This window comes from Pipra filicauda, unplaced genomic scaffold, assembly GCF_003945595.2.
Source record: "Pipra filicauda isolate LSUMZ 115617 unplaced genomic scaffold, ASM394559v2 scaffold19_size4547281_pilon, whole genome shotgun sequence".
In the NCBI taxonomy this organism is placed as follows: Eukaryota; Metazoa; Chordata; class Aves; order Passeriformes; family Pipridae; genus Pipra; species Pipra filicauda.
This window is the reverse complement of record NW_024104309.1, coordinates 2359174-2386317: the sequence shown is the minus strand read 5'-3', so window position 1 is coordinate 2386317 and position 27144 is coordinate 2359174. Positions and strand designations below refer to the sequence as shown.

The following is a 27144-nucleotide window of genomic DNA, read 5'->3' as shown; positions in this document are numbered from 1 at the left end:
GAAACTCAAGGATGCTTGGTCCATGTCTGTCTCCCAGTATCCCAGTATCCATTGTTGGTGGAGCTGCCAGTTGATCCCACCTATTTGAAACCAGGTTCACCATTTAGATGCTCAAGCTGAAAGGCTGTGCAGACTAAATCCCTGTGAAACTTGTCCTTATGGATATAATATTGTGTGGAACCTGCTTCCTGCATTTGGTGGGGCAGCTTTTCTAGAAGGCTTTGCAGCTTGCAGGGTATTTTTGTTGTGGCTCTTAACGCTGTGCCCCAGGGTCCACTAAATAGACAACCTCATTAAAAGAGAAATAGCGATAGTAAAGCAGTGACTTTCTCATGCCACCTAACTCACATATTTGACATGATTGCTGGACCCTCCAAGTACTTAATTGATTGACTTAATTGATTTAGTGGCACTGGAGGCTACAGCATGGAAATAAAGGGGCAAGATGAGGATAAGGGGTGAAAAAATTTATGATAGGTGCCAAGCAGCCTGAGGGAAATTAGAAATGCTACAGATCTCAGAGGCAGCTAAATCAATTCAGTGTGATGTACAGGGAGCAACCTGGGGGAAGAGGAGAAGCGGGCGATAGAATGGAGACAAGGAGAGAAAATAATGGCCAGTGGGAGAGACCAGAGCAAACTTAAGGAGAAGAGGCAAGACAGCAGCCTTGGTGGTGGTGGGTATTTTGGACTTTTTAATTTTAACACCAGGCAAAAACTTTTTAGTGTGTGAATAAAATATGATTATGATGTCATGTTTAGCCTAAAAAGAAGGACTGGTGTATCAGAAGATTGTCTTCTTAGCCAGTTTGAGACTTTATCTGTGCTTCCATTCAAAATCTCTGTTTCCAACAATAACTAAAAGTCACAGGAGACCTAAAATAATTTGGAGGCAGTGGATTTTTTTAACAACTGAAACTTAAATGTTAAATTACTTTTTAATCTCTGAAGTATATAATTGACTGTATTGAACCATAATACAAATTAAGTCTTCTCTATAATTTGTTCTGTCGTACTGCAGCACACCAAAACAATTTGATACCTCACTTAAGAATTGGTAAATGGTTCGTAGCAGCTCTCGGCACAGATACAGAAAAAATACCCAATAATGTGTGATGGAATCCATCAGCATTGGCATACAGGGGTGTCAAGTTATGAAATAATTCATTTTTGTGCTTATGACCACTAGAGACAGGATTTAGTCACGGTAAAGACTTGAAAATACTAAATACATTAAAAAAAAGAGGATGGAGAGAAAGAGGGGCAGATCAGCTTGTGAGCACTGACCAGCCATTCTGCTCTAAGCAATTTGTGTGCCTTTTGTTTCATTTCCTTTCATATCAAGTAGCGAGGGGGTGGCTACATGTGAGCAGTTACAATCTGAGGGATAAACATAACATTTCTTTTGTTTGACCTCATTTAATGGGACAGATTAATCTATGCAAATGCATCAGACACACATCTGATCCAAACATGCAAAGAGTATTTATAGATAGCCTCAAGTGTCTGTCTCTGTTGGGTGACTGAATGAGATGGTGTTTCTCCTCGTGCTGTCCCTTCTGCTGTCCTTCGCTCTAGCACACATTTCACTGCTGTGAAGGGCTCTGCAGGGTCCTGGGCAGGCTGAGTCCTTAAATAAATATTTACAGAAGGGATGCAGTTCTGATCTTTCATTTTACAGTGGTGAATCTCTCCTGATTGCAACAGGATTCCTATTTCTGCTTCGCAAGAGCAAAAAAATCAGGAAGTTGTTAAATAATAGAGTATTGTAATATGTATAAAGGACACATTAGGTGAATGAAGGACTGTGAAAAAACATGTACAAAGAAGTGTTTATATCTACATTTGAGTACAGATGTGTGCATGCAACATTGCATTTCATGTGTATGTTCCAACTCAGTATCCCTCAAACAAATGAAAAACTCTTCCTAGACATGCCATACAGTAAAATACCTAAAAGGATAATGTTGCAGTCACCTTTACTTAATTTATACTTCTGTTGATGCAGTATGTAAAATATCATAACCATTAAAAGTGTAATAGTGAGTGAGGATTCCTAAATAAATTGGAGGGTCTCCATCTGCTGTCTTACGTTGGGAGTGATACTCTTCCATGGTACGGTGGTCTTCAAATTTAATTCCACAAAGGAGGCATCTGATCACAGTTTAATTTCAGTGCAAAATGCTGCCTGGCAATCAATAAAGCAATGTCAAAGGACTTTGATTTAATAGGAGCCAGAGATAACGTTCCCTGTCATATGCAGAATAGAGAGATGGGAACATTTCATTTCATTGTAACAGATAGCATGTAACTTGGTTTTCAAAAAAACTCTAATAAATCAATATCCCTGTATTATCTAAGTAAGATCCTGTCATTAATTTTAAACGCTTAACACACCGGGAGAGCCTGAAGTGCACCTTCAGCTCAGCCACGTTCTGCCTGAAGTCAATGGCAACACTTCTACTCTCCTACGAGCAAGCAATCTTGATCTTGGGATGTTAAGAGCCATTTACTGTGAAATGAAAATGAAACATGTCCAGTCTTTTGTTTTATATGGAGTCATCCATCTCTTGCAGGCTGCCTCTCCTTTCAGATTTCACTCCCTGTCCTACAGAAGTCCCATCGCTTGTCTCTTGCCCTGCACACGCTTAGCCTTTTCTCTTGCACACACAGACATCCTCTCTGCTTTTGAATTTTAAAATGTTTGGTTTTTTCAAAACTCTAAAAATAACTGGTTGTTTAGAGATTGTCTGGATACCATGCTGGTTTTCAAAATGTGCTTTTCTCAAAACCAGCAGGAATCTGGACCTCAAAAGAATTCTTTGTGAGGCTTTGCCTGCTCTCAGAAATAGCATTATCCCTAGAGGATATAAGAGCAGGTCAATATATCAGAAGGTAGAAATTGAATAATAGATTGTTTTAGATAAGCTTTTCAAGGACATCATTCTAAGTAGAAATACTTCTTTATTACCTTGATAATAGAATACTATTTAGGCCAGAGTGAGAAAGATTCTGGCACTACAAAAGATGCTTATAGGAGTCTTAGATTTGTGTCCTGACTTTGAGGAGAGTTTTAGTCATACATTTAAACCAAAATTGAGTCTTTTTATTATTACAGTTCACCAAAGTGGAATTTTAAGTAAAATGTGAACTTTTGCATTTAGCATGATTTCAAGTTGAATAATTGCATTTCCATTAGCTTTCTGGGGAAAATAATTGTTTGTAGTTCTATTACTGCTTGAAATGAAATCTCTCTCACTGGCTGATGTTGAGCGCTGCAGAGATAAAGCAGGTCTGGTGCCAATTCTTAGAGATATTGGAGATCTCAGCTGTAGCTCTGCAGCTCCTGCAGAGCAGCCTGGCCTCAGAGTCATCCTGTATGAAGCTACAGGTATCTGCAGCCCCTGCTTATATATATACACCTACAAATACTGATTCTGTGTCTCGGATGCTGTGTAGGTAATAACTAGGAAGCACATTTTTTATTTAATTATATCTCGCTAAAAGACACCAAGAAAAATCTTCAGTGGAAGCTCTTAGTCGACTTACTAAAGCAAGTCAAGTTTGTCTAGATTTTGAGGAAAAACCAGGCTTAAAGAGTTCAGATATTAATTGGTTTGATACGAGGATGTGTTTGCTTGTTTGAATTCCATAGGTGAATTGAGATCCAGGTAAAGCACTGATGAAAGAAAAATTATACTGTTTTTTAATCCAACACTTTGATGTAATTCTCTATTGTTTTGTTTTTTAATAGCTACTACAGCATCACCATGCAGTTCATGAAATTTCATACATCGCAAAGGATATCACAGACCACCGAGCGTTCGGATATGTGTGTGGAAAGGAGGGGAATCATAGATTTGTGGCAATAAAAACAGCCCAGGCAGTAAGTATCAAATCACTGTCATTTTCTACCATGTAACTCAACTAAAAAGCTGTTCATAGCAAGCTATTCAAGAGGCCAATCTCGGGTTGTTTCTGATTCTGCTACACTAGTCATGAGTGTCTGCTTAGATGTTCCTAAATAGCAAGTTAATGAAACCAGCTTGGGCAAAAGGGAATGTATTTCACTATTTCCAGTTTTTCATGATCATTTCTTATTGTTTTCCTTTCTGGCTAAGCTAGACTGGATGCAGATAAGTTTGGTTATATGCCTGTACTCACTGAAACCTACATTGTGTATAGTCTACTGTAATTCTGTTGGATGTGAAACCGCTAATAATTTTGCCTTTATATTCATGCATATGCCTTTTATATTCATAATGCTTTTTATATTCATAACTATAATTATAATTAATTTTCAAGTATAGTTAGTTCAGTAGAAATTAACCCAAGCCTGGATGCTAAAATAGAAATTAATTCTATATGAGGTTCAATTGTGGAGATGCTGTAACTGCTCTATCAGCAGGGTGGGATAAGAGGTGTATGTTTTCCCATGCAGAAATTTTCCTTCCTGTTTTTGCTTCCATAGGCTGAACCAGTAATCCTGGACTTGAGAGACCTGTTTCAGCTCATCTATGAACTGAAACAAAGGGAAGAAATGGAAAAAAAGGCACAAAAGGACAAACAGTGTGAACAAGCGGTATACCAGGTACACGAATAAGCTTAGACTACTGCCAAGAAAAGCTTGGTTTGAAGTATCCCCCCAAGTTGCTCCAAAGAGGCACTGAGCATCCTCAGCACTTCTTAACAGCAATGGGTTTGAACGGTGTTGGCTTCAAACGGACCAGTGTGAACCCAACAGCCATCGTGAGCTCAGACGTAGGATTAAAGTGATGAAAGCTGTCACTTGGGGTGTGATGAACCTGTTTAGCAACTGGAAATGATCTGCTCATTTCCTGCCTAGTGTTTCTTCTAATTCAGAAGGAAAACTTTAATGAAGGTCAGTGTTGTAAGTCAGGTTTTAACAGTGTCTGATACTTTAGGGAAGGTTAAATATATTTCTGAATGTGTGTATTTGAGTCAAAGCAAATGAGGTACAGATTGTTAAACTCGGATGAAACTTGAATAAAGTTACTTTGTGCACTAATGTGACTTTATCTGTATCCTAAAGAAACAAAACTATACTTACCTGCCAATTTTGCTTATTTCTTTGCTGTCCTTTAATTTCTGAGTACAGTTCTTTTATCTCTGCTGTTTATGTTCTTTGCTTTTACTGCCTGTCCTCTTACTTTGCTGTAGACAATTTTGGAAGAAGATGTAGAAGATCCTGTATACCAGGTAATTTCTGAAGCTGTATGGCCTTGGAGTTTCAGAAATGACTAGATGTATGTTATCTTCAAACACAGTCAAAACCTTTAACAAGATGTTTTGAAACTTACCGAGATAGGTCTTGTGAGAAACCTTTAAGATTTTTATAGAAAGTAGCATATTTAGAGATTAAGCTGTAAGTAATAGCACCATATGTCTGTATAGAATAGAATAGAATATGTTCAGTTGGATTAATGTGTCATAAATATTACTTAAAATGTGGCTTGTACATCCAGATTTTAAGTTTCCAAATTAGATTTGTCATCATTTTTTAATGCAAACTCTAACTGGAAAGGGAGCTACTTTGAGAATTAGGGAAGGTGACATCTCGTTTTGATAGTAATAAGTTGACATTTTGTTTTTGTCTTCTGTGGAGCCAGAATTTAATTCAGAGGGTGAATATTTGGAAAAAAACAACAGTGACATTGATGTTGTAACACACTCCCTTGTTGGTGTTTGGGTTACAATTTAATAACAGATCTGAAATTTAAGTCTTGTTTCATCCAAGCAAAATGTCTGGGAGCAAAGATGATTATCAGAAATACGTCAATATATTCATGTCTGATATCCTAGTGAGTGTTAAGAAGAAAAAGATGTACTTTAATTCTTATGTTTTTGTGCTGAAACAAAAATATGCAATAGTTGACTTTTTTTTCCTGGGGATTTTGTGTTCCTCCACTTAGGCATATCAGTGGGAGGCACGTGAAAGGAACCAATTCAAGCATTAGTGAATATTGAACAGTGCCTGAGGTGCAGCAAGAAAGATGATAAGAATGAGGATGCCCTAAATTACTATTCAGCTTTTATAATGTCAGGAGTTTTACTCTGTACTCTTCACAATAAAGCAAGAACCTGAAAATTAAAAATGTTGTGACAGCCTTTTGCCATGTGCCCTGTCCCATGTGCACCAGCCTATTCTCCCAGCTTGGATTTAGCATTTTTATTCATAGATAATAAATATATGTGGAAATAATTGCCATTATGTAAAAAAGGCAAAATTCATGTTGACTTCAGAAAATTAATACTGGGCCACAGGCGGTCTCCCTAGTGAGAAAGAACTAGGAAGTTGCTCTAATGATCATTAGAGGAGATTTAGGGCTGTTCATTGCCGGTTTATGAAATATGAAACAGCCTTACCTGGTGCTTTCCAACAAACTGGTTATCCTGCTGCCAGCCTGTACTTTGAACTTGTTTCTTTAATGCCTGCCTTTGTTTTGACGTGGAATTCCAAATCGCCTTTTTCCCTTCTGTTTCATCTTTGACTTTTCCTCTCTGGCGGCTGGTGTAATAGTACATTGTGTTTGAGGCTGGACACGAGCCGATCCGTGAGCCTGAAACGGAAGAAAACATTTATCAGGTATAAAATCTCCACCTTCGGTGTTTCCATCGCAGCGATTGCAAGCATTTAATAAAGCACATTTCATATATAGTTCACTTTTAGTTTTCATTCATCACAAAAATGTCTTGGTATTTCATTCTGGTGACATGACGTGAATTATCTGCCTGGTCTCAATGTGATTTTTCTGTTGTTTGTCATTTCAGCTTCTACAAATTATATTAACTTTGTCAACTTATGAAGGGTCTTAAACTTTTGAATGCACCATATAAGGTGATAAATAGTGGATTCTCTTTTTCTGTTAATTTTTTGGAATTTTTTACACCTATCCTGAGAAGCATGCATATCATAGAGGCCAGACCATCCAAGCAATTCCTAGAAATTTTGATGGTACTGCTCTTCCTTCTGGCTAACCAAGGAAATAACTGAGCAAAACCTCAGAGTTCTCAAGGGATATCCCCCAGACCAGGGAAAGTATTTTCAGAGTGCATATGTTATGTTAGAGCCCAAGCTCACATTCTTCACCCTGACAAAAAATTGCATTGAAAGTAATATAAAATAATCTTTTGTCATTCAATTTATCCTCAAGGGATCAGTACAAGGTTTATTAAAATGTAATGTAATTCATTTTGTATCACATACTAGAGGCAAATCTGAAGATAGACAGAAATCTTTGTATGCTGTAAAAAACCCTGTGATTCAAGGAAATCATTTAGTGTGGAGGGGAAGGAGTTTCAAGCAGTGATTAAGAATTTCATCTAGCTGTGCTAGAGGTTGATCTGCAAATAGGAAAAGATTTTAAGGTACACAGGAGCAAGGATAGAACAATAAAAAAAAAAAAGGAAAAGTATTAGGTAATGAGAAAATATAGGAAGATAATAGAAAAAATGATAGGATAGTGTAGCTGTAAGCCAAAATAGAAAGAAGCTGAGTGAGAAAGGGAAATACAGGTTAAACATTAGAAAATAACCATTACAGGGTCATTAATATGAGATTCATTTGATCTATCTCTGCTGATCTCCTGGCACTCCCACAACCCCCACTGGAATATGTATCTTTTTGCATCTCTAGACCAAGGCACGCAAAGCTCTCAAGGTGAGAGTCTGCCTAAGGCTGAACATTTTCAGTATTGAAAGTTTGACTGTTTTCAGCATGTTAAAAAATTACTTCTCTATTTGTCAGGTTTATGCTGCAAACAAAAATCCCTTGAGAACTACATTCAGGCAAAAAAATGCCGATTGTTCATCAAAGTACGGAGCTTTTAGTGACATTTTAGAGAAGTACTGGTGGAAGGAAGCAAAATGGGGCTGTTGCTCACAGTGTTTGTAGATCTTAGAGCGAACCTTGGTGGGAAAACAATCTGGAACTGTATTCTGAGGAATGGCCCAATGAACAGGAGGACTTTATGGAGGAAATTCTGGAGGAATTTCTTTTCCTTAAAATGGAAACTAAAGATGATAAGCAGGTAGTGAGGTCTTGCCTCATCTCAAGGTACTGGTGTTATTGTCCTGTAAGTCACCAGAGAATTGCTGAAGCCTTTACTTGACAGTATCTGGATGTGATGAAGTGTTTCCTCCCACAGTGGTGCACAGAAAATACCTGTGGTCAATATGCCATACTCTGACTATATACAGTCTAGCATTGTCCTCTGTATTTACTACAGGCAGTACCTTGAGTACAGCAAATGCTGAAATTAGGGAGCCAGGGGTCTTTTTGTGGTATCAGTTGTAATTGATGGATGCTGAGGCATTGCTGCCACAGACTGGCTCGTAGCCATGAGCTTCCCACAGGCTTCATGAGCTCTTGGCTACTGTAAATCTGAGTTTCCACAGTTCAGATTTTACACGCAGATCACTGACAAAATTGTTTCTCAGAACCATCCAGGCTACTATTAAAAATCAAATTAGAAAAGGTCCTCTTTTTATTTTTTCTTTTTTTTCTTGTGTGTGTGTGTTTTCGTTTGTTTGCTTGGCATTGTGGGTTTTTTTTAGTTTGATGCAATGCTGTGGCAGCTTCTATTATTTACTACAAAACCTTCCCCATACTACATGTGTAACTGCTCAATAACCTCATGCAGCCTTACTTCAGCCTCACCAAATCTTTCTGCTGGTTTTGCTGTGGCGTTTCATTTGCTGGTGTGCACTTCTCCCTTGGTGGAAAAGATACCCTGTGGGGAATTGCAGATGAAAGATATGTGCTGAAAGTGACAATTTCTATTTCTCTTTAGCATAATAGAGGTCACAGTTTTCTTTTTAAGCATTCTTTCTCTGTCTGTCACCTTTCTTTGATACATTACCCGGAAGACTCTCTGTGTCTGCTCTTTTAACGTTGTCTATGTAAGTTGCTGTAATGTGTTAGGCAAGGACTCAGTCACTGAGCACATGCCAATCCTCTCATCTAGTGTCAGATGGCTTAATAGCATCTCTCCTCTTGCCTGGTGTTCTGGTGAGGTGGAGATGGGATTCTGGGAGGTGGTTTGGTGTTGTCTTTGGCAGCAGCACTGGTCTCTGTGGGGAGGCAAGTTCTGCTCCATGAGGAGTTGACAGTCCGAGATGGAGGTTTTTGAATTGCAATGCTTGTATTGCTGGTGAGACACAAATACATCCAAATATTTCACAGCCTGTCACAGACAGAGCTGACAGCAGCAGCAGTGCTGGTACCTCTTTGCTGGTATTGTTAATCAAAGGAAAAACAGAAATCCTTTGTGGACCCCCTGTGTGAGTAGCGATGCAAAAAGCGTGATGATACATGGGAAGTAAAAACAGCAGGAAGACAGGTGGTATCACGTTGGGAGAGAAGAATGTCTTTCAGAAAAGTTTCTCTGTCGTGTATTAGGAGTCAGCTTTTCTCTATATGTAAACCGGAATAAAAAAAGGGGGATTGATAGTGCAGGGAAATGTTTATTCCACAATAAACTGCAGGCAGATGTGCAAAGTGGGGTGACTTCATAGAAAAATTGGAAGGAGGAAGAGGAGAATGACTGAAAGGAAAACTTTCCAGAGAGCAAAAAAAATGCATCCTGTTGAAAATTTAGAAACAGTTTATCTTTCCATACTTGTCCTCTTTTTATGAAGACTCAGCTTTCTAGTCACTTCCTAAATAGACTCTTCCTGGTTCCTGCTCTCACAGTCACTTACAGCTCTCTCTCTTAACAGACCGTTACTGCCATGGAATTGAATTGCTCCACTGTTACCGGTTCCACATATCTAATGTGATAGGTGGTTTTAGTGGAAGTGACCAGTACTTTGAGAAAAGCAGGGCAAGCAAATCATTCTCAGGATAGGAATAGAAGAGGACTTTTGAAAAGGTTATTCAGTTTCTGTGAGGGTTCTGCATTCATGCTCTCGACAAACTTCTTCAGTGTGCACTGAATTAATGACACACAGTTTCCTGTGAAGATTGTAGTGTTAAAACGTGGGCAAGAGAACAGTAGAGACAACAGCAGAGGGAGGTTTTCTTGTGTTATACAGAATATTATACAGAATAATTTTTCAGAATAAGAAAAAATAGCACATCTCAACGAATAAGTATCATTCCTTCAACTTCCCCTAAATCAGTCTGAGTGAAATATCAGAACCTTAAGATGTTTTTTGTCTTAGAAAAAATATTTGCAATATTATCTTTTAGTGACCTGTGAGGTTTCACTGATGTCTGAAATGTAATTTTCAGTGCCCTGTTCAGTGGAAAAGCAGCCCTGATTTTCTTAGAGTATTTGTGCCAGTTTAGAAGATGTTTTTACTATTCTTTTTGCTTTTGTCATTTACAATAAACACTCAGTGCTTCTAGGAAGAAAAAGAGATACACACACAAATTATAAATATGGGAACCAGTGGTCCTTGGGCAAGCACAGCCCTGTATAACAAAGCAACTGAATTTACATGAACAGATTATAAATGCCCAATCATGACTGTTGGCCCAACTAAAAGCTCATCCAAAGTTTTTTAAGTGTGTTGTCCTCTGTCCATGTCTCTTGTGTCATACTTCAAGAGGCCATTAATTCCGTATTAAAACTGCAGCATTATAACCAAATATCTCACAGAGCAGCCACAGGGCCCCGTCACTACAGGGGTACATGTTATGGCTTTTCTTGACTTAGATTATTAAATTAATTGGAAGGGAGAAATCTAAACCCGTAGGTGAAACATCTCACCCTCAGGTCAGTAACTCTGCTCTGTGTCTCTGGGAAGATGAGATACTCACTTGATCATAACTTCCATCACATAACTTCGCATCTCTAACTCTCAAGTTGTATGGAAAAAACAGCCATTTCAGTAGGAAGCAGATCCAAGTGCACCTGGAATTCATGCAACCAAAATTGTCTGATAATGGAAATCTCTTTTCTGAACGCTGCTGAGCTATAGGACTTAGAAAAAACAGATAGATGATGTTTTATTTCTTCAGTATTTTCTACATTACTGGTGCTACTGGGATGAGAAGGGAACTGTCCTTGATTTCATTAGTATTAAATTACTACCCTGTACATAAATACGAGTTGCTGATTTCAGGTTTTCATCCAACTTCCTTGGATATTGACCTCAGTTTTCCTTTGATTTTGCAGGTTCCTACCAGCCAAAAGAAGGAAGGCGTTTATGATGTGCCAAAAAGTCAACCTGTAAGTGTAAGTATCTTCCCTGTCTATATAAAGTGAAGAAAAGATGTGAAAGTATATACAGTAAAGAAGCCTCTGTGGCTTTCATTATTGTCTGTAGCATTTGGTACATTCCTTGTGATGTGACTTTTATCAGTGTTGTGTTATGGGTTGGTTGGGTTGGTGCAGAGTAACCAGGATTGTAATGTCACTTATATCCATCTCATTCATTGCTTGAATCTCCTTTCTGTCTTCTCCAACTCATTCCTTGAAAGTCACTATGTGTAAATGTGTTATTTGTGGTTAAGAGTCGACAATGAGCCTTTTACATGTTAATGCATGAGTTGCTGCTTGGGTTAGAAGGGTTCCTATACTACCCAAACCTGTACAAGTCTTGCTCTGAGCAAGGATGAGCTGCATTTTCTCCCCTGTAGGATCTGCCAGAGCTGCACTTCATATATTGTGCTCTTCACAGCTTGGTTTAGTCAGACAGCAGGGGAGGCAAGGTCTGAATAGAGATTGAGAGAAGTAGCACTAGGAAGAGGTATGTCAGAGCATTGTGACCTCTGCAGTGATTTTCTGCAGCCTTAATGGCTATTCTTCTCACATCATTTCCTGGTGAATACCGTGTGCTGATAGGTAAAAGATTTTATAGGGAGCTTCATATCAAATATTACCCAAAAAAAGGATATTTGCATGAGAATTACTTTTCTGTCATTTGGGGAAAAAAAACCAAACAAGTTACATCAAAGTCCAACCTAACATATACCATAGAAAAGCAATTATTTTTCCAATAAAGCCAACTTCTGTGGTAGATTAGTAAGTGCTGTAGAGTTGTAGGGCAGAGGTACATGCAATTGCCATCAGTTTAGCTGTGGGAAATGCTGAAAGAAAAAAACAAAATTAAGTGTATAAAAAGACCTCACTCAAAATGTTCCTGAATGGCAGAATTTTTTCTCTATGTATTGCATTCCTTCCCTGGATACTGTGGGCTGTAATCAGTGCATTGAGAATCCCTCCCAGTATTGCTATACGTTATTTCTCTAGTGCTCTAAGTATACAAGAGACTAAGCTTAATTCAGCTTAATTTTCTCTATCCTATGCCTTGCGTGGACAGTAAAATATTAAAAAAATAGTAATAATATACTCTTGTATCCAGAAATCACCATTCCCTTTCTGTGTATTGGCATTTTGAAGAGGTGAAGAGTTTATCCCCAAAGTATGTAAGAAATGGTAACAAGTGATTGAGAGAAGAAGTGGAGTGACAGATGCCTTAGCAACAGGGTGTGCACTTGCTGTTTAATATAAATTTCGACTATAAAGACTTCAAGAAATTGTTCAGTTGCTTTGGCTACACAGAAAATTAGTATTTCTGAGGATTTGTGTGATAGTAGGGAAAAACAAAGGAAAAGGTCAGGACTTTCAGTCTACTGTAAGTGTGGGAAAGAAGCCTGCATTCAGTAGAGAGTGACTCCTTTCACGGGAGGCTGTGGTAACTTACACAGCTTGGGCTGAGCGTGGAGACCAAGATGTGGAATAAAAAAGATGAACGCTGGGGAGGGGCTGGATGGGGGCCTGGATTGTGACATCTCTGGGCTTTGCACAGACAAATAAACCTTGCCATAAATATTTCATGATAAGCCACCAGAAGCACGGAGGCATCGTCATGTTGCTTGGGAAAATCTAGTAAAATAGCTCACGTTGCATAACTAATTAAGGTATTTGTGGGCACAAAATAGCTGTTGATTTTTCACTTGCTTTTCATATAGCTTTTCATGTAGTTCAATGTTACAGTTCTTCTGCCATACATTTCTTGTGACTTTTTTATTATTCCTTCAGTGATGTTTCAGATTTACTCAGGGTATAGTCTGTAATTTAGGTCACTGCAGTAGGACTGGGTGTATAGGACACTTGCAGTCATGTCTGCAGACACCTGGTACTAGGCTGTCCTGGTAAATAGCATGACTGAGATACAGGGCACATGGAACCTACTCTGTAATCATCAAATACATTTAATCTGTCATCTCCATGAAGCTGGTTGCACCTTATTTTTTTTTTCTATTTCATGGTTAAATTTAAAGGGATTAAAGCTTTTCCTTTTAACAACTTATGTACTTTAATTTATGAAGAAAAAGAGAAGAGGAAGAAAGAGGTAGCTGAAATTCTGTTTCACCTTTTTGTATTAGTATGTATTAAAAGAGAAAAAAAGAGCAATAGCTCTTAAAATTAGCAATTTAATATTCCACTGCCCATCTGATTTATTGCTCACCCTTCCATGTATGAGACTCTCTGTCATTGAGACGCTTGCCATAATTTTTTTTTCAATTTATAGCTGTCATTATTATATAAACCTCTAAAATTCAGTCTGAGGGCAAATAATCTAGCTCATCTACCTGGTTTAAACATGTAAGGACACTTTCTTTATTAGGAGGTCTTACTTTCAGTAATTTCATAATGGATGAATGAAGTGAGAAACCTTTTGTAGCTCCTGATAGGTTTCAGGCACCATGAATCCTCTCTCCTGACAATAAATTCAACGCTTAATAACAATGCAGCAAGTTTTGGTTCAGTTCAAACTGAATTGCCTATATTCCCTGGACAGAGATCAATCTTCCATTTTAGGATTGTTTTCCTCTGGTATGTTCCCAGGCAAGTTACCTCTAGTCTGTGCACTGAAAAGTGAGGGATGCTGAAGTAGTCATTTAGGTGCCTTCCAACCTTGACTCTCTGTAGCCCATGGAGGGAATTAGGCACTTCACAGGCCAGGTTGGATGGGGCTTGGAACAATCTGGTCTAGTGCAAGGTGTCCCTGCCAAATGCAGACGGTTGTAACAAGATGATGTTTAAGGTGCCTTCCAACGCAAAACATTCTGTAATTCTCTGATTCTATGAAATTCCTTCTGTCTGCATGACATGTCCCTCTCAGGTGGAAATAAACATTTGTCTAGATTTCATTCTTCATTGGCTACTATGAATTTTAAATGACTTCTTAAAGTTAGGCTTAGCTGAGGTGAGATTCACCACAGTGTAAAGACTGAAAGCCAGAATCCCCATTTCAGTCTGCTTTGAAGCTGGGAAGCGTAATTCACACTGATTTTTCAGTAAGATACATCTTCCTATGACAACTTTGGGCAAATATTTCTCCATGCATGGGGGATCCCACTGAGGCTGAAGGTATAGAGCATCTTCCTGGTAGTGCCACGAAGCAGAAGTGTTGAACATTGTGCATGCACTGAGATAGCTGATGTGCCTACACAATACTGTGCCACTGTGTGAGGCCATTTGTCAGCAGGTACCAAAGTACTTTATAGTCTGGCTCCTCATGATCTCCGATATCAAGTAATGTAAATACGGTGCAAATGAGGCGGAAAGGAATGAGTCTCAAATCTCGGGATTTGAACCTACCCGCTGAACTCAATTATGAGTGGTGGCTGGTTGCCAAGTCACTTCTCTGACATTGGCATGAAAAGATTGCTTACTCAATATGATTCTTGTATTTCCCTGTCTCTTTGCTGCATCCCTTCCCAGCAAATCATGCTCTCCTGTAGGTTTCCTCTGCCGGCTGTGCAGCTCAGCTCCTAACGCACACTTTTTACAGTATCCAGTTCCCTCCCAGTATCTCTTCCTTCTCCTGTATCAACTTGCACTTCTTGTGTTCATCCTTATTTTCTCTCTGCTCCTTCCTTAGACCAGTTCTCCTATTCTCCATTCATTGAGAGCAGACATCAAGCCAGACAAAGAAAGCAAGCTCACCCCAAAAAGCTTGTGTTAAGTGGTGCACACTCCGCTTAGAAATTCTAGTTCTGTGTGTGAAATTAACTGTTGTAAAAAACGGAAATGTTTAATGAGCTCTTTTTGTCATAATTTCCCTTCATCTCCCATTAAACATCCGCATCAAGTTCTACCTGTCACGGTGTTTTTAGTAACAAGAGTCAAACTGTAAATACCCTTCACAGAGACTGTCAGTCACGTCACAATAAAACCTTCTCTTCTCATCAAAATGTCTAAACTGTCTGCTTAACAATTTTGTGAAGGCTTTCAAACAATTCATCTTACTGCTGTATAAAGATCCAAGGCACTATAGCTGGTGCCTTACAATGCAGGCACTCATTTGGCTGGTGCCAACTACACGCAGAATATTAAACCAGGATGGCATGGACAGGGAGGAGCAGATGAAGCTGGACCTGAGCACACTCAGGTTTAGAAGCCATAAGATCTACCTGGTCATTCTGCCCAAATTAGGATGCTGTGTTTGGGAAAGCTCAGTTTTAATTCTGACTGGGATAAGCTCAGTTTTAATTCTGGCTGGGATTACAGTGCCATTTACATGTCTGACTTTTCCCTAAGTTGCAGAAGCAACTTGCAGACTTGCATTGACTTCAGCCTCCACAATCCAGCTTTCAGGACCAAATTCTCAAACGTGAGGAGAAAGAAAGTGCACAGATACAGTCTCTGACCATCTGTGATGAGAATGCTGTCCAGTTTTATTTATGTTTGCTAAAAGAGACACCTGTGTTCAACCATCCTGACTCAGTTACACTCAATTAAACCCCATGTACGAGGTTTAATATTTCAGTGTGGGACATGCATTTTTACAGGTACAGCTATTTGTTGCAAAATTTGCAAATATATTAGTTTGTTATAGAATCATAGAATCATAGAATCATAGAATCATAGAATCGATTGGGTTGGAAAAGACCTCCGAGATCATCGAGTCCAACCCTTGGTCCAAATCCAGTCCATTTACTAGATCATGGCACTCAGTGCAACGTCCAATCTGCGTTTAAAAATCTCCAGGGATGGTGAATCCACCACCTCTCTGGGCAGCCCATTCCAATGCCTGATTACTCTCTCTGTAAAGAATTTTCTCCTGATATCCAACTTAAATTTCCCCTGGCGGAGCTTAAGCCCGTGCCCCCTTGTCCTATTGCTGAGTGCCTGAGAGAAGAGACCAACCCCCACCTGGCTAGAACTCCCCTTCAGGTAGTTATAGACGGTGATGAGGTCACCTCTGAGCCTCCTCTTCTCCAGGCTAAACAACCCCAGCTCCCTCAGCCTCTCCCCATAGGACTTATGCTCCAGTCCCTTCACCAGCCTTGTTGCTCTTCTCTGGAAGAGATAATGATAATGTCTTGTGGCACGAGTTGATGTTTTGGTGGGCCTTTGCTTTTTTTTAGAATCATAGAGTCAGAGAAGTGTTCCACTGGAACACTGACAGGGGTGTCTTACAGAGATCACAACCATAAGCTTGTAGCTGCTATACTTAGTGGGGTGTTAGTTGCTAACTAGTTCTAATAGCTAAATCTGTCTTTATATTGTTTTGTTTGACTTTCTATCATTTATTCTTTTTTTTATAAAAATCTGTTTTTTCTGGGGGTATTTTGTGCTTTATTCCTTAATAAAAATTTTATTGGCACAGGAAGCAGAAACCAGGTCCTTCTCCTTAGTCCTCCCAGTTTATAGCATCTGTAACATAAAGTGATGAAGTTTCTTCATGTGTGTTAAATACATGGTTTATGTAGGTCTTAGCACCTGAGCTCAAAATTAGGGATTTTTCAACTGAATCTTGAAAATTTGTTCTTGCATTGTCAGGTAAAGCAAGTACACTTAGAAAGCTGTTAACCTGAATTCAGAGTCTGATTTCCAACAATCCAGAGGGCTAGATGCTTGAATTAATCTGTTGTTAGTGTATAGACTATTTAAGATTAAGAATCTTAATCTGGATATTTTTTGAGCATTGAAAATGTGCCCATGCAAACTTCAGGGTTCAGTCCATCCCTTATTTTATATTTGGTGAGTCAAATAGCAGGTTTTAGCAGTCAGTGTAGGAATGCTCTTTCACAGATGAGAATATTATGTCCTAGTTTAATTAATATAATTAAATAGTTTAATATAATGTCCTAGTTCTTTTATGCCATATTGATATTGTGGGCCACATCTTGAGCTCTTTTTAATCTGTAGGAATTGTCCTGCTAGCAGGCTTTCCATTCCTGCATTGGTAATACCATTCACCCAATGTGATCCTAAACCCTGCTCTGCCAGTGGAATGATTACATGCTATCAAAGCATTGAATTTACTTCCTAGTGCAATCCTTTAGGATTTTGGGACGTAATCACATCGTGTGGGAAAGCTGTAATCCAGCAGAGCTGCCCTTGATCAGTTTTCCAGTGTTCTCTCTCTGTACTGTTCAAACAGCAAGAAACAAGGAAGCAAACAAAAGCTGCAGGCTTTGCCCTGGTGACACAGTTTTCTTATTGGATATAGGGCACTTCGGTGCTGCCGTGTGTGGGGGAGTTTAGATTTGTATTTTTAGTAATGAACTCAAGCAATATAAATAAATGACAAACATTTTAGTGGCTCCTCACAGTTATCCAGCCTGTTGGGTCACATGTCTAATGGCTCCATGTGCATTTGTGTTCCTAAATTTCCCTGGGTTCCTGTGCATTTTCTGGGATAATATTCTGGACCTTTTGATATTCTCCAAAGTGGAGAAAAGAGTGTAATTGATCTCACTGATTGTGGCGTAAAGCTTTGTTACATATAGTGAATTTTTGTCATTTTTTTAGTATGACTGATGCAGATTTTGTCTGATGGCTGCTGATACATTAAGTTGACAGCTGCACCTTGTGTTGATTCACTACATTTTGATTTGCTCGGAGCCCTACAGTAATTTGCTAAAATGTTTATTCACAGGCAGTCTGCTTTCTAAGTAGTGAAGTTTATGGCTTTGCCTCTTCTGCATCACTGTCTGCATTAAATTATATCATTTGCACAATTTGGGGTTTATTCACAAATTTAAGGTAATATAGGTCTGGGGAAAGTGTTGTATGTATTTGGCACAGTCTAGGGAGAAGTTGTTGTAAATTATGGCAGATTCATTCAATCCTACCCTACATAATTAAGTACAGAAATACACAGGTTTTGGCTTTTTTGCCTGCTGAAACTCAGGAGATTTCAAGGTTTGGAAAATACCATGAAGGCAAGGTATTCAGTAATAAAGGTAGAAATAACTTGTTTCTCAAGCTTGGTTATAGCTCCAGTTACCTGTTGTTTTGAAAAGCAGTAGATACAACTGTATAACTGTGCCTTGCAATTATTTTAAAATAGTAAGTATGGGGTTATGTCTAATTCTCTTCCATTGTTAAGTTTATTCCCTGAAAGCATTCAGAGCTATCTCTGCTGTCACAGTCTAGAAGTGGAGTTTTGCTTCCAAGTGGAAGTTTGAGTTCCCATCATCACTTGTCTCTCCCATCTGCTGTTAAAGAAAGCCACCACGTGTCCCATGGCTGTTTGCAGTGTGCCCCCAGGCAGTGCTGGAGTGTCCTGACATTAAAGGGCTTATCCCAACCTATCTGAGCTCTTACTGTGTCCTGTGTGTGGGGTCCAGAGAGGATATTTAGGAAGTGACCGTGGGACCTTTGTACCAGCATCCTCTGTGCCCTGGGAAGTTTCATTATCTTGAGTTTTGTGTTGCCTGGGAGCAGCAGGGGTCTGGCTCTAAGCTAGAGTCACTCTTTTGGACTCTTGATTTATTAGAGTCTGTCAGAGAAAAGTGGTAATTGAAGTGTTTTAAATACCATTTCCTATAAAAGTAAACACCTCAAGTACACAGGGAATTCAGAATTAAGTTCCTTGCAAATGAAGAGAAAATAAACAAATGAGTAAGCATCTGTTTTGATCAAATGAAGAGTTCCTTAATTTAAAGGAAGCTATTGAGCAAGAGTAAAGCAATTCAGTTCACTCAAACTCCTCAGTAATCTGTGATGTCGATTATATTTAACTATCCCAATACTTTAGCTGCTCAGGGCTGACTAACAGGGTTTTTAACCTGCATATCCAGTGACCAAACAAAGGAAACTGGACAGCTGATGAATGCCAAGAAGCTCAAGGTTACCCTGTGGTTGGGTACATCACACCAAAGCCAGGACTTGGGTTTGTGACTTCAGGAGAATTTGCTGAATAAGAGTGAGCCTGAGAAATAAGAGTTACCCTGTGAAACTGAAGAGAGAAATTTTGGAGGATTCCCATGTTCCATGGGATCCTGAGCACTGGATTTGTACTCTGTGTAAGTGTGGGATGCCCAAATGCATGTATTTTGGATAAAAATTGTTGTAGTTTTATGGTAGCTCATGTTGCTGGCATGACCTGTAGATGGAATTGCCTCCATCTCTGGAAGTGTTCAAGAACAGATTAAACAGGTCTTGGAGCAACCTGGTCTAGTGGAAAGTGTCCCTGCTCATGGCAGGGGGTTGGAACGAGATGATCTTTAGGGTCCTTCCAACCCAAACCATTCCTGATTCTACGATTAAATGCTCACAGCAGCCTTACAAGTGAAGGGTTGTGCTCAGCTGTACCTGTGTAAATGTGGGTTGAGGGTAACATCGTGACTGTCCTTCCCTCGGTTCCTGGGAAGGTTTATGGCATTTGAGGATCTTTACCATCTGTTGGAGGCTGGAGATTGCAGAGGCATTGACAATTTTTCCTTGACACACGTATTCTTCAGCGTATTCTCTTTAATTGGGAAGTAATTGAGCAATTCTTTGTTGAGTTACCATACGATGTCATTAATTCAGCAGTAGTTTTACAGGAAAACAATATGTCTGTGGGATGTTTTCAGTGTGTCTCAATGTACTAGACATGGTTTGACTGATGATTGGTTTAGTCACGATTCCGACATGCTCCCTCATTATAGTTCTAATTGTTTTTTTTAGAATGAATTGTAGTTAATTAGCAAGCTGCTTGAAGCTCATGGAGCTCATAGTAATATCAAGTTGTTGTATAGGGTTGTGCAAACAACTGGGGCTTTCTTGAGCTACAGTGGTGATTCAAACCATCAGAAAAATTATTTGTCATGGCCAAAATATTTACATTTTCAACTAAAATAAGATAAAAAATATTTAGTTTGACCAACTATTTGATTTGTCATTAGACTTCCAGTGTAAAATCCATTTTAGAAGAAGGGAAATGGAAATCCAGAGAGGCTGTGTAGTTGGATGACCCCTCTTTTATCTGCTGGGCTGAGTGGTACAGCACTTCCACTGAATGCAGGAAATCAAGTTTAAATCCCTCTGCTTCTTAAAAGAGTTGGATAGCTAATACTCAACTCAAAGGTTAATTACTAATTGCTGGTTATTTGCTATATTTAGGATCCATCGTACTCTTTTTTTTTTTTTTACTGAGCTCTGTATCAGAGTACAAGTTAATTACCACATTTTTTTTCATGTTCTTAAGCACCGTCTTTGCTCCATTCTCTGAGACTACAAAATCACATTTTGTAAGATGCTGCTTTTATCATCTTGTTTTCAAAAGTGTAGCAATATTGAACAGGTTTTCTCGTGCCATATGTCAGCATAGATCCCTTGCCATTGGTAAAACCAGACTGAGTAACAGAAGTTGAATGTTCTGTCTTGATATGTATCTAGGAGTTAAAGAAGAAGGTGCTTTGCACTCCTGTGAACACAAGAGCCCTGTTTTAGAGTTCCCTTTAAAAATTTGAACTTTTGCATTGCTTAGAAAAGATGTTTTTCCGAAGACTGGGCGATCAGAGGGAATACTGCAGTGGAAGTGGATCAGTTTTGGCTTGGTTTATGAAAACTGCAGTTTACTTATCTCCTATCGTTGTGGGTGCCTTCCAACTCAGGATATTCTATAATTCTATGATTATCATTGCTTCTCTACTCTTGATTTTTCTCTAGCTCTTGGATTATATGTTATTCTTTAGAGAATAGTGGAAAGTGTCACGAGGAATTCCACTACTGGCTTGGAGTGGTTCAAAAAACTTGCTGCTGCTTTAAGAAGCCAGATTTCCATATTTCATGTTTAAAAGATTTACAATATGTCTCACGTGCCTATATAGAAAGATGGAGCTTTCATTACAGGTTTAATGTCATTGCAATACAAGGATTAATACTCCTTCCTCCGCCTCAGTCTGCGTGGCTGGTCACGAGTGAGTGGTGTGCCCCTGGTTGACTAAGCTGTGGTGGGGGTGTTTCATGTTCAGGCTGATGTCTTTTTGAATAATTAAACAAGCTTTTACATCACTCTGTGGAGGAATCTTTCCCAGAGAAAGATCGAGAACTGGAGCATGTCTCCAGGCTTCTGGTTATTTTCTGTTGTGCACTGGGAAAGGAGGGGGAGGATTGTTGACTTTCATTGCAAAGGTTAAACTCTTTGTGTTGAAAAGCTGAACCAGAGGAAGGCTCAAAAGGCCAAATTTTGCCCTTGGTAGCCGTGTCGCTGCCTCGCCATGGCCCCCCAGAGCAGGCTCTTCCATGCTCTAACAGAGAGAGATATTTCACCCTTAGAAAGTGTCTCCTCGCTGGTATGTGATGCAGAACATGAGCTAATAGAAGACGTGGCTCAAGTGCTCCATGATAATTGGGCACTTGGGGATGCTCCGTGACATGTTGGGCAAATGTTTTCTGCAGGGTCCTGCTGTAGCACAGGTGGGAATTTCTAATGGGCCGTGGAACGCCGTGCACGTGTTCCCTCTGTGCTGAGATGGGGTTATCCTTCAGCTGCTTTCACAGAGTGATCTGTGCAGCTGGTGCTGCATCACTGATGCTGGAGGATGGGAGTCAAATGAGGAGGCATAAACCCTTCTGGTGTCATATAAAGAATATTTTGAAGGTCTGTGGTCTTTGAATGAACAGACAGAGCTTTTTCCGCACTTTCCTTATCTGGGTCTGGGGGAACACACCACGAAGTTACAGAACTGAGTCCGTACTTGATTGTGCACAATGACATTATCTTCCTTCGACTTTGCCTTTGCTTTGCCTTTTCCCAGCCTTTTTTTCTTTTTTTCTTCACGTCTATGATGAGATGAGGCAGGGGGGGGGAAGCTTCTAGGCTGTTTCTGAGATTTTTAAGCTAGCGTGGGATTACTGGCTGGTAACTTGTATGAACTTCCCAGTCACCTAAGATCTGATTTTTGATAGCTTGCTGCTATGTTTGTTTCTTCAGAAATAAAGTCTGCAACAGTATAATAAATGTTACCTGAAATTTAGCGTTCTGAGGACACTGAAGTGATGTGTTAAATATGTGGATGATATAGATATATTTGTGTCTGAGGGCAGACACTCCAAAGTTATTTACACACACACAAACGATAGATTTAAATGTCACTTGAATTATGTAATTTTAGAAATTGGAAAGAAAATATTTATCTTTGATGTGTTTAAATTGGTGTTACAGTTCTTCTAGTTAAGAGGAAGGCGTGCTTTTTCCTGCAAATACTTGCCTTTAAGGGCTTTTGTTGTTCAAAACTCAATTATTCCTTTTTTCCCTGAGGATGCTAAGGCTTTTCTTTCACCAAGCCAGTGAAAAGTTCCATTAATGTAAGCAGGATCAGAGCTCACTGGGTATGCTTATTGTTGATTTAATAAATATTTGAGAAAATGAATAGTTATGTTGCAAGTGGTAAAATTGCTTTATACACCAGATGATGAGATTTAGCACAAATAGTGTATGTTGCCCCCACATCCCAGCAGCATTCAAACTCTCTGTTTTGACTGCCTGATTTCATATCTGTGCTCACAGCAAGATGGAAAGGGTTTTCATTTCAATGCTCAAGTCAATAATTATGGAGGTTATCATTTTCATGCTCAGAAATTCATGTCATTTTCATAAATCATTCATCTCATTTCATAAATCATGCTTTACAGCTGGAGAATGGAAACTTATTGCTGGACATTGATGAAAATCTTGTTTCAGTCACTCAGGTAAGGTTGTGACTCTAAAAATGTTTTAAGGAAATATAGATGAAATCATCTATAGGAATAGCGATATTGGAAAATGTTCAGCTTGGGATTAACTTCACTGGAACGTAGCTAATATCAGATGTGAATAATTTAATGAAGCATAATGGGTGAAATCAGTTCTGTAATGACAGTGAAATCACAAAAATAAAAGATAACTGTTTGGTGTCCAGAATCTCATATGCTGCAAGTGGATAAAACTAAGTCTGTGTCAGAGAAGATGCATTCATTTATTCAGGCTGAGAACTGAGTTGTAGAAAAATTACTACAGATCTGAACCATTTGGGACTTCAAAATGCACCTACAAGTATTGCTGTTTAAAGCTGCCTCTAGTCAGTAAATTAATAAACGGTGTTCCCACTAAATTTGTTTATGTTCTCTGATGTAGTTCTGTAGCTCCTGTTGCGTTTGAGGTTGCTATTCTGTAAAGAAATATTTCCTCTGTAAATATATTTCTTTTTACCAGGGAATATTGTGAACGAGGGTTTATTATAACAAACAGTGATGTCGACTTTCCTGTCACTCTCTCCAGCTGCCTGTTTAGAAATCCATCTGCAGAGTTTCCCTTAAGAGCTTTAACAGAATTATATCTGCGAAGAGTTTCCAAAGATCCATCACCTTGAAGCACTCTGAAAAGTATTATTATTCCCATTATACAGGAGAATGGAGGCACAGAGATCTGAGTTACCACCTTTCAAATGCATTCATATAATCCTGAGTTCAAAAGTATGCTGACTATCAATTTTCAGTGTTCCTGTGAAACGTATAATATTTTGTTCCACAGAAAATGTATAACTCTACACACAAGTGTGTAACTGTATGTATCCTGTGCTTTCCCATCCTCTCTGGCTTGCTCATCTGCTCCCTCACATAGGATGGGAACCTTTGCACATTGGGAACCTTTGCTCATGGTCTCCTCAAAAGGACACAAGGTATTCCTCAGCAAACCAGCAAGGAGCAAACAGTGAATAGTTCACTAGTGATGCAGGAAAAGAGCAGGTTTAGGATTGATGCTCAACAAGCAGTTTGGAGAGATGAGAAGAAAGTGGCTCTCTGTGTGTTTCAGTGTCACCTGGCATCTCTTGAGTCAGGAGTGCCTACGGGAGGCCTGAAGTGATTTCCAAACGAGTGCTGCTGTTGTCATTCCCACTTTTCTGAGCATTTTAACAACTCCTGCCTGGTGTGTTTGTCCACACTGCAGAAGTGACTCACAAGCTGGGTTTTGTTGGGGTTTTTTTTTGCAGAAGCTATTTCTGGCAGTATTTCAATAACATGAACTAGAATTAGTGTACCCCGAAGAAAACATGGATTTTTCTTCTTTTTCCCTTCTCTATTTCCATGCAGATAGTTAGAGGGATATATAAGCCCTTAAGAAGAAATTTCATTTTCATAGCACTAGAGCAATGTGATCTATTTAATATAAGACATGATGTGAGGAAATGTGAGATAATTCATCCCTAGGTACATCGTTGTCATGAAACTGAGAATCATCTGAGCTGCTAGATGAACTTCAGGTCTAAGTGATTGTAGCATCATCTTTGTATGTGGGAATCGAGTTTGGATTGAAAAACTGCATAGACTTATGATATGTGTAGTCTTATTCCTTAAGGGATCATTTATATTGGAAAGCTGAGGGCAGGAAAAAGTCTTGGGGTGATCTCCTTTGGTAGGTTGTAAAGCCTGACCAGCCAGTTTCATTAATGTCCAAAGCACTAAGAGGGGTTGTCTTTGCAGGTCAAGACTCAACTAGATTTCAAACCTATAGGAGTGAAAGAAATGTGATAGGAGGCTGCGAGGTTTATGTGACTAAGCTGGGGAGGAGATTCAATGAGCTGAATCGAGATTTGCATTAAATCTCATTTGTAATGAGAATTGTGCCTTCCCAGGTGTGTAGGTGTGATTGAGTATGATACAGGGAAAGCCAGTAAGAAAGGTAGAAGAGGAGTACTTCTGTGTTCCCATCAAAGCTTTCCAGTATAGCCACCCTGATAAAGGTGGTAGATGGGATTTAGGTTTCCTGCAGAGTTCTAAGGAATCTGTGCTTTAACATCCCTGAACTCCAGCTGAACTGATTTGCAGATGGGTGGAAGCGTGTAATTTTACTTGAGAACATGTCTAGGAGCTTTGATTATGCAACCACTCAAGGTGTTTCTTTTTATGAAAGTGCTTTTTCTCTCCTGGTCCAGTTAGTGAGGTCTATATGGGTGACCTGTTTCGAGCTCAAACTGAAGGACATCCTGAGAAAATATTTCTAACACAAATTAAATGTAGAGCTAAAAACTTGCAGTAACCCATTTGTACATCCTCCTTCAAGTCCACGTATCCAGGTCACACCTGTCCCATGGGCAAAGGGAAATCGGGCAGTATTTTAAAAGCCCTTCCCTTCTGTATCCTTCTGTCACTCCACACTCCACTGCCATGTTTTAAGACCTTGAAATGAGTGTTTAAAAAAGGAGCCAGGGAAAAGGACTGGCCATAAATCATGCTTGGTGCTCACTGATGTTAAAGGCAGAGCAGTAATGCATCCAGTCCTGTTCTGGATAGATTTTTTCATGCTTTATTCATTTTTTTTTCATTTTGGACAATGCCCTACAGAATTGTTTTATAGAGTCAGTTGTTGACTATTTGGGTCCATCAGCAATATCAAAATGCCACATCTTGGACCCATGTGCTTCTTCCATGTGGGACTTGGCATTTGAAGTCTGTGTGCCTTTGGGGGGATTTATATTGTTTGCTGTTACTGGATAACTTTACTGTTTTTAACCATTTAATTTGCAGTTTCTTCTCCTCAAAAGATAAATGAAATTTTATTTTTTTTCTCTTTACAGGCTGTTACCCAACTAGAGCTTTTTGGGGACATGTCCACTCCTCCTGACGTAACCTCTCCCCCAGTGAGTACTCAGGGAAACTGAACTGTGCTTTACTTTACATGATATTTTTCAGCACATTTATTGAGCACATTTACAATTCAGGTCATCAACCATTCCAGTGGGGAGAATTTCAAACTAGTTTTTATGTTACAAGAAAATAAAAATGAAGCAAATTGAATGCAGACTCCCTGCTTCATGATGATGGGCAAAAATATCTTCGATTTTTATTTTTCCACTATAGCCTTCAGTGTCACATATGATACAACCTGAGCTGCAGATCTGCTCCCCTGATGTTTGTCAGAGGGACATGCTTCACTGCACTCTGTCTCTCCACTGCACTGCAGGAAGATCCAGTTACAGCTTCATACATCATGTCTCTGGTTCCACCAAGCACCTATCCCAGAACTGCTGTTAAAGGATGGAAGATGAAACAGTAAAGGGAGAGAGAGAGAAAGGGCTGAATGTGTTTTGAGGGCAATGAAAATTGTCTCAACATGCTTTTCTGCATCATAAAATGAAAACACAATCATTTTTCTGTAAAGCTTTTGAGCCTTACATTAAGCTGTAAGGAAGTATAAATGTATTGAGAAAATTAAGGAGATGTGAGGTCAGGAGCCTCAAATCTCCAAGGTATTCTGGAGCATATCTGGCACTAGATATTCAAAGTCCTGCTTGCTCATCCTTAGCTTACTCAATTGGATTGGGCTTCTCCTTTAGTGTAGACCTATGTTTCTGGTCCTGTTGGTTAATTAGAAGCAATATTTATTCACTTTTCCTGCAGATTCTTCATTTACCTTAACTGTTTCTTACATTAATGCCTTGGTCACTGCCTCTCCTGATTGTCACCTAATATCTAGAATTACAAGTCTGTATGTTCTGGAGAAGGAAATTATGTCAATATTTGGCATGTGATGTATTCCAGGCAAATTTCATTTTGATTTTTCTCTTCTAATAGAAAGTCTCTCCTTTTCTTTGTTTTAATCCTGTTACCAGCAAATTCTAATGCTCTTATTTCTATTGCTTCTTTCCTTCTACATCTTTTCATTCTTTCTTTATTCTCTTTCTTTACACCAAACCTGGATTTTTAGAGTTATGGATGATGTGGCAGCAAAGTATGTGCAGCAGAAGCTGCAGCTCATATGTCACCCTTGGATTTTATTCCTTTCTTCTTGCAGACTCCTGCTACTCCAGGTGATGCCTTTATCCCATCTTCATCCCAGTCACTTCCTGCTAGTACAGACATGTTTGGTTCTGTACCTTTCAGCACTGCTGCCGTACCCTCAGGTAAGAAATGTACTGGAATTACAGGCTTGACTCAGATTTGGTGATCAGTTTGTAGCTCTG

At 39.2% G+C, this 27144-nt stretch overlaps 1 protein-coding gene across 11 annotated transcripts in view; it reads left to right on the top strand.

The window, feature by feature from the left end:
* Positions 1-27144, top strand: part of DAB1 (DAB adaptor protein 1) — a 436638-nt gene that overhangs the window by 393565 nt on the left and 15929 nt on the right. For 10 of the 11 annotated variants that reach the window (XM_027748810.2, XM_027748812.2, XM_039380590.1 and 7 more), the window contains 8 exons: positions 3754-3885; positions 4471-4590; positions 5181-5219; positions 6541-6606; positions 11144-11203; positions 22838-22894; positions 25759-25821; positions 26976-27084. In XM_027748810.2, the coding sequence (XP_027604611.1) occupies positions 3754-3885; positions 4471-4590; positions 5181-5219; positions 6541-6606; positions 11144-11203; positions 22838-22894; positions 25759-25821; positions 26976-27084 (646 nt within the window). The remainder of the gene's footprint in view (positions 1-3753; positions 3886-4470; positions 4591-5180; positions 5220-6540; positions 6607-11143; positions 11204-22837; positions 22895-25758; positions 25822-26975; positions 27085-27144) is intronic. The other variant, XM_039380595.1, reaches the window with a different exon arrangement.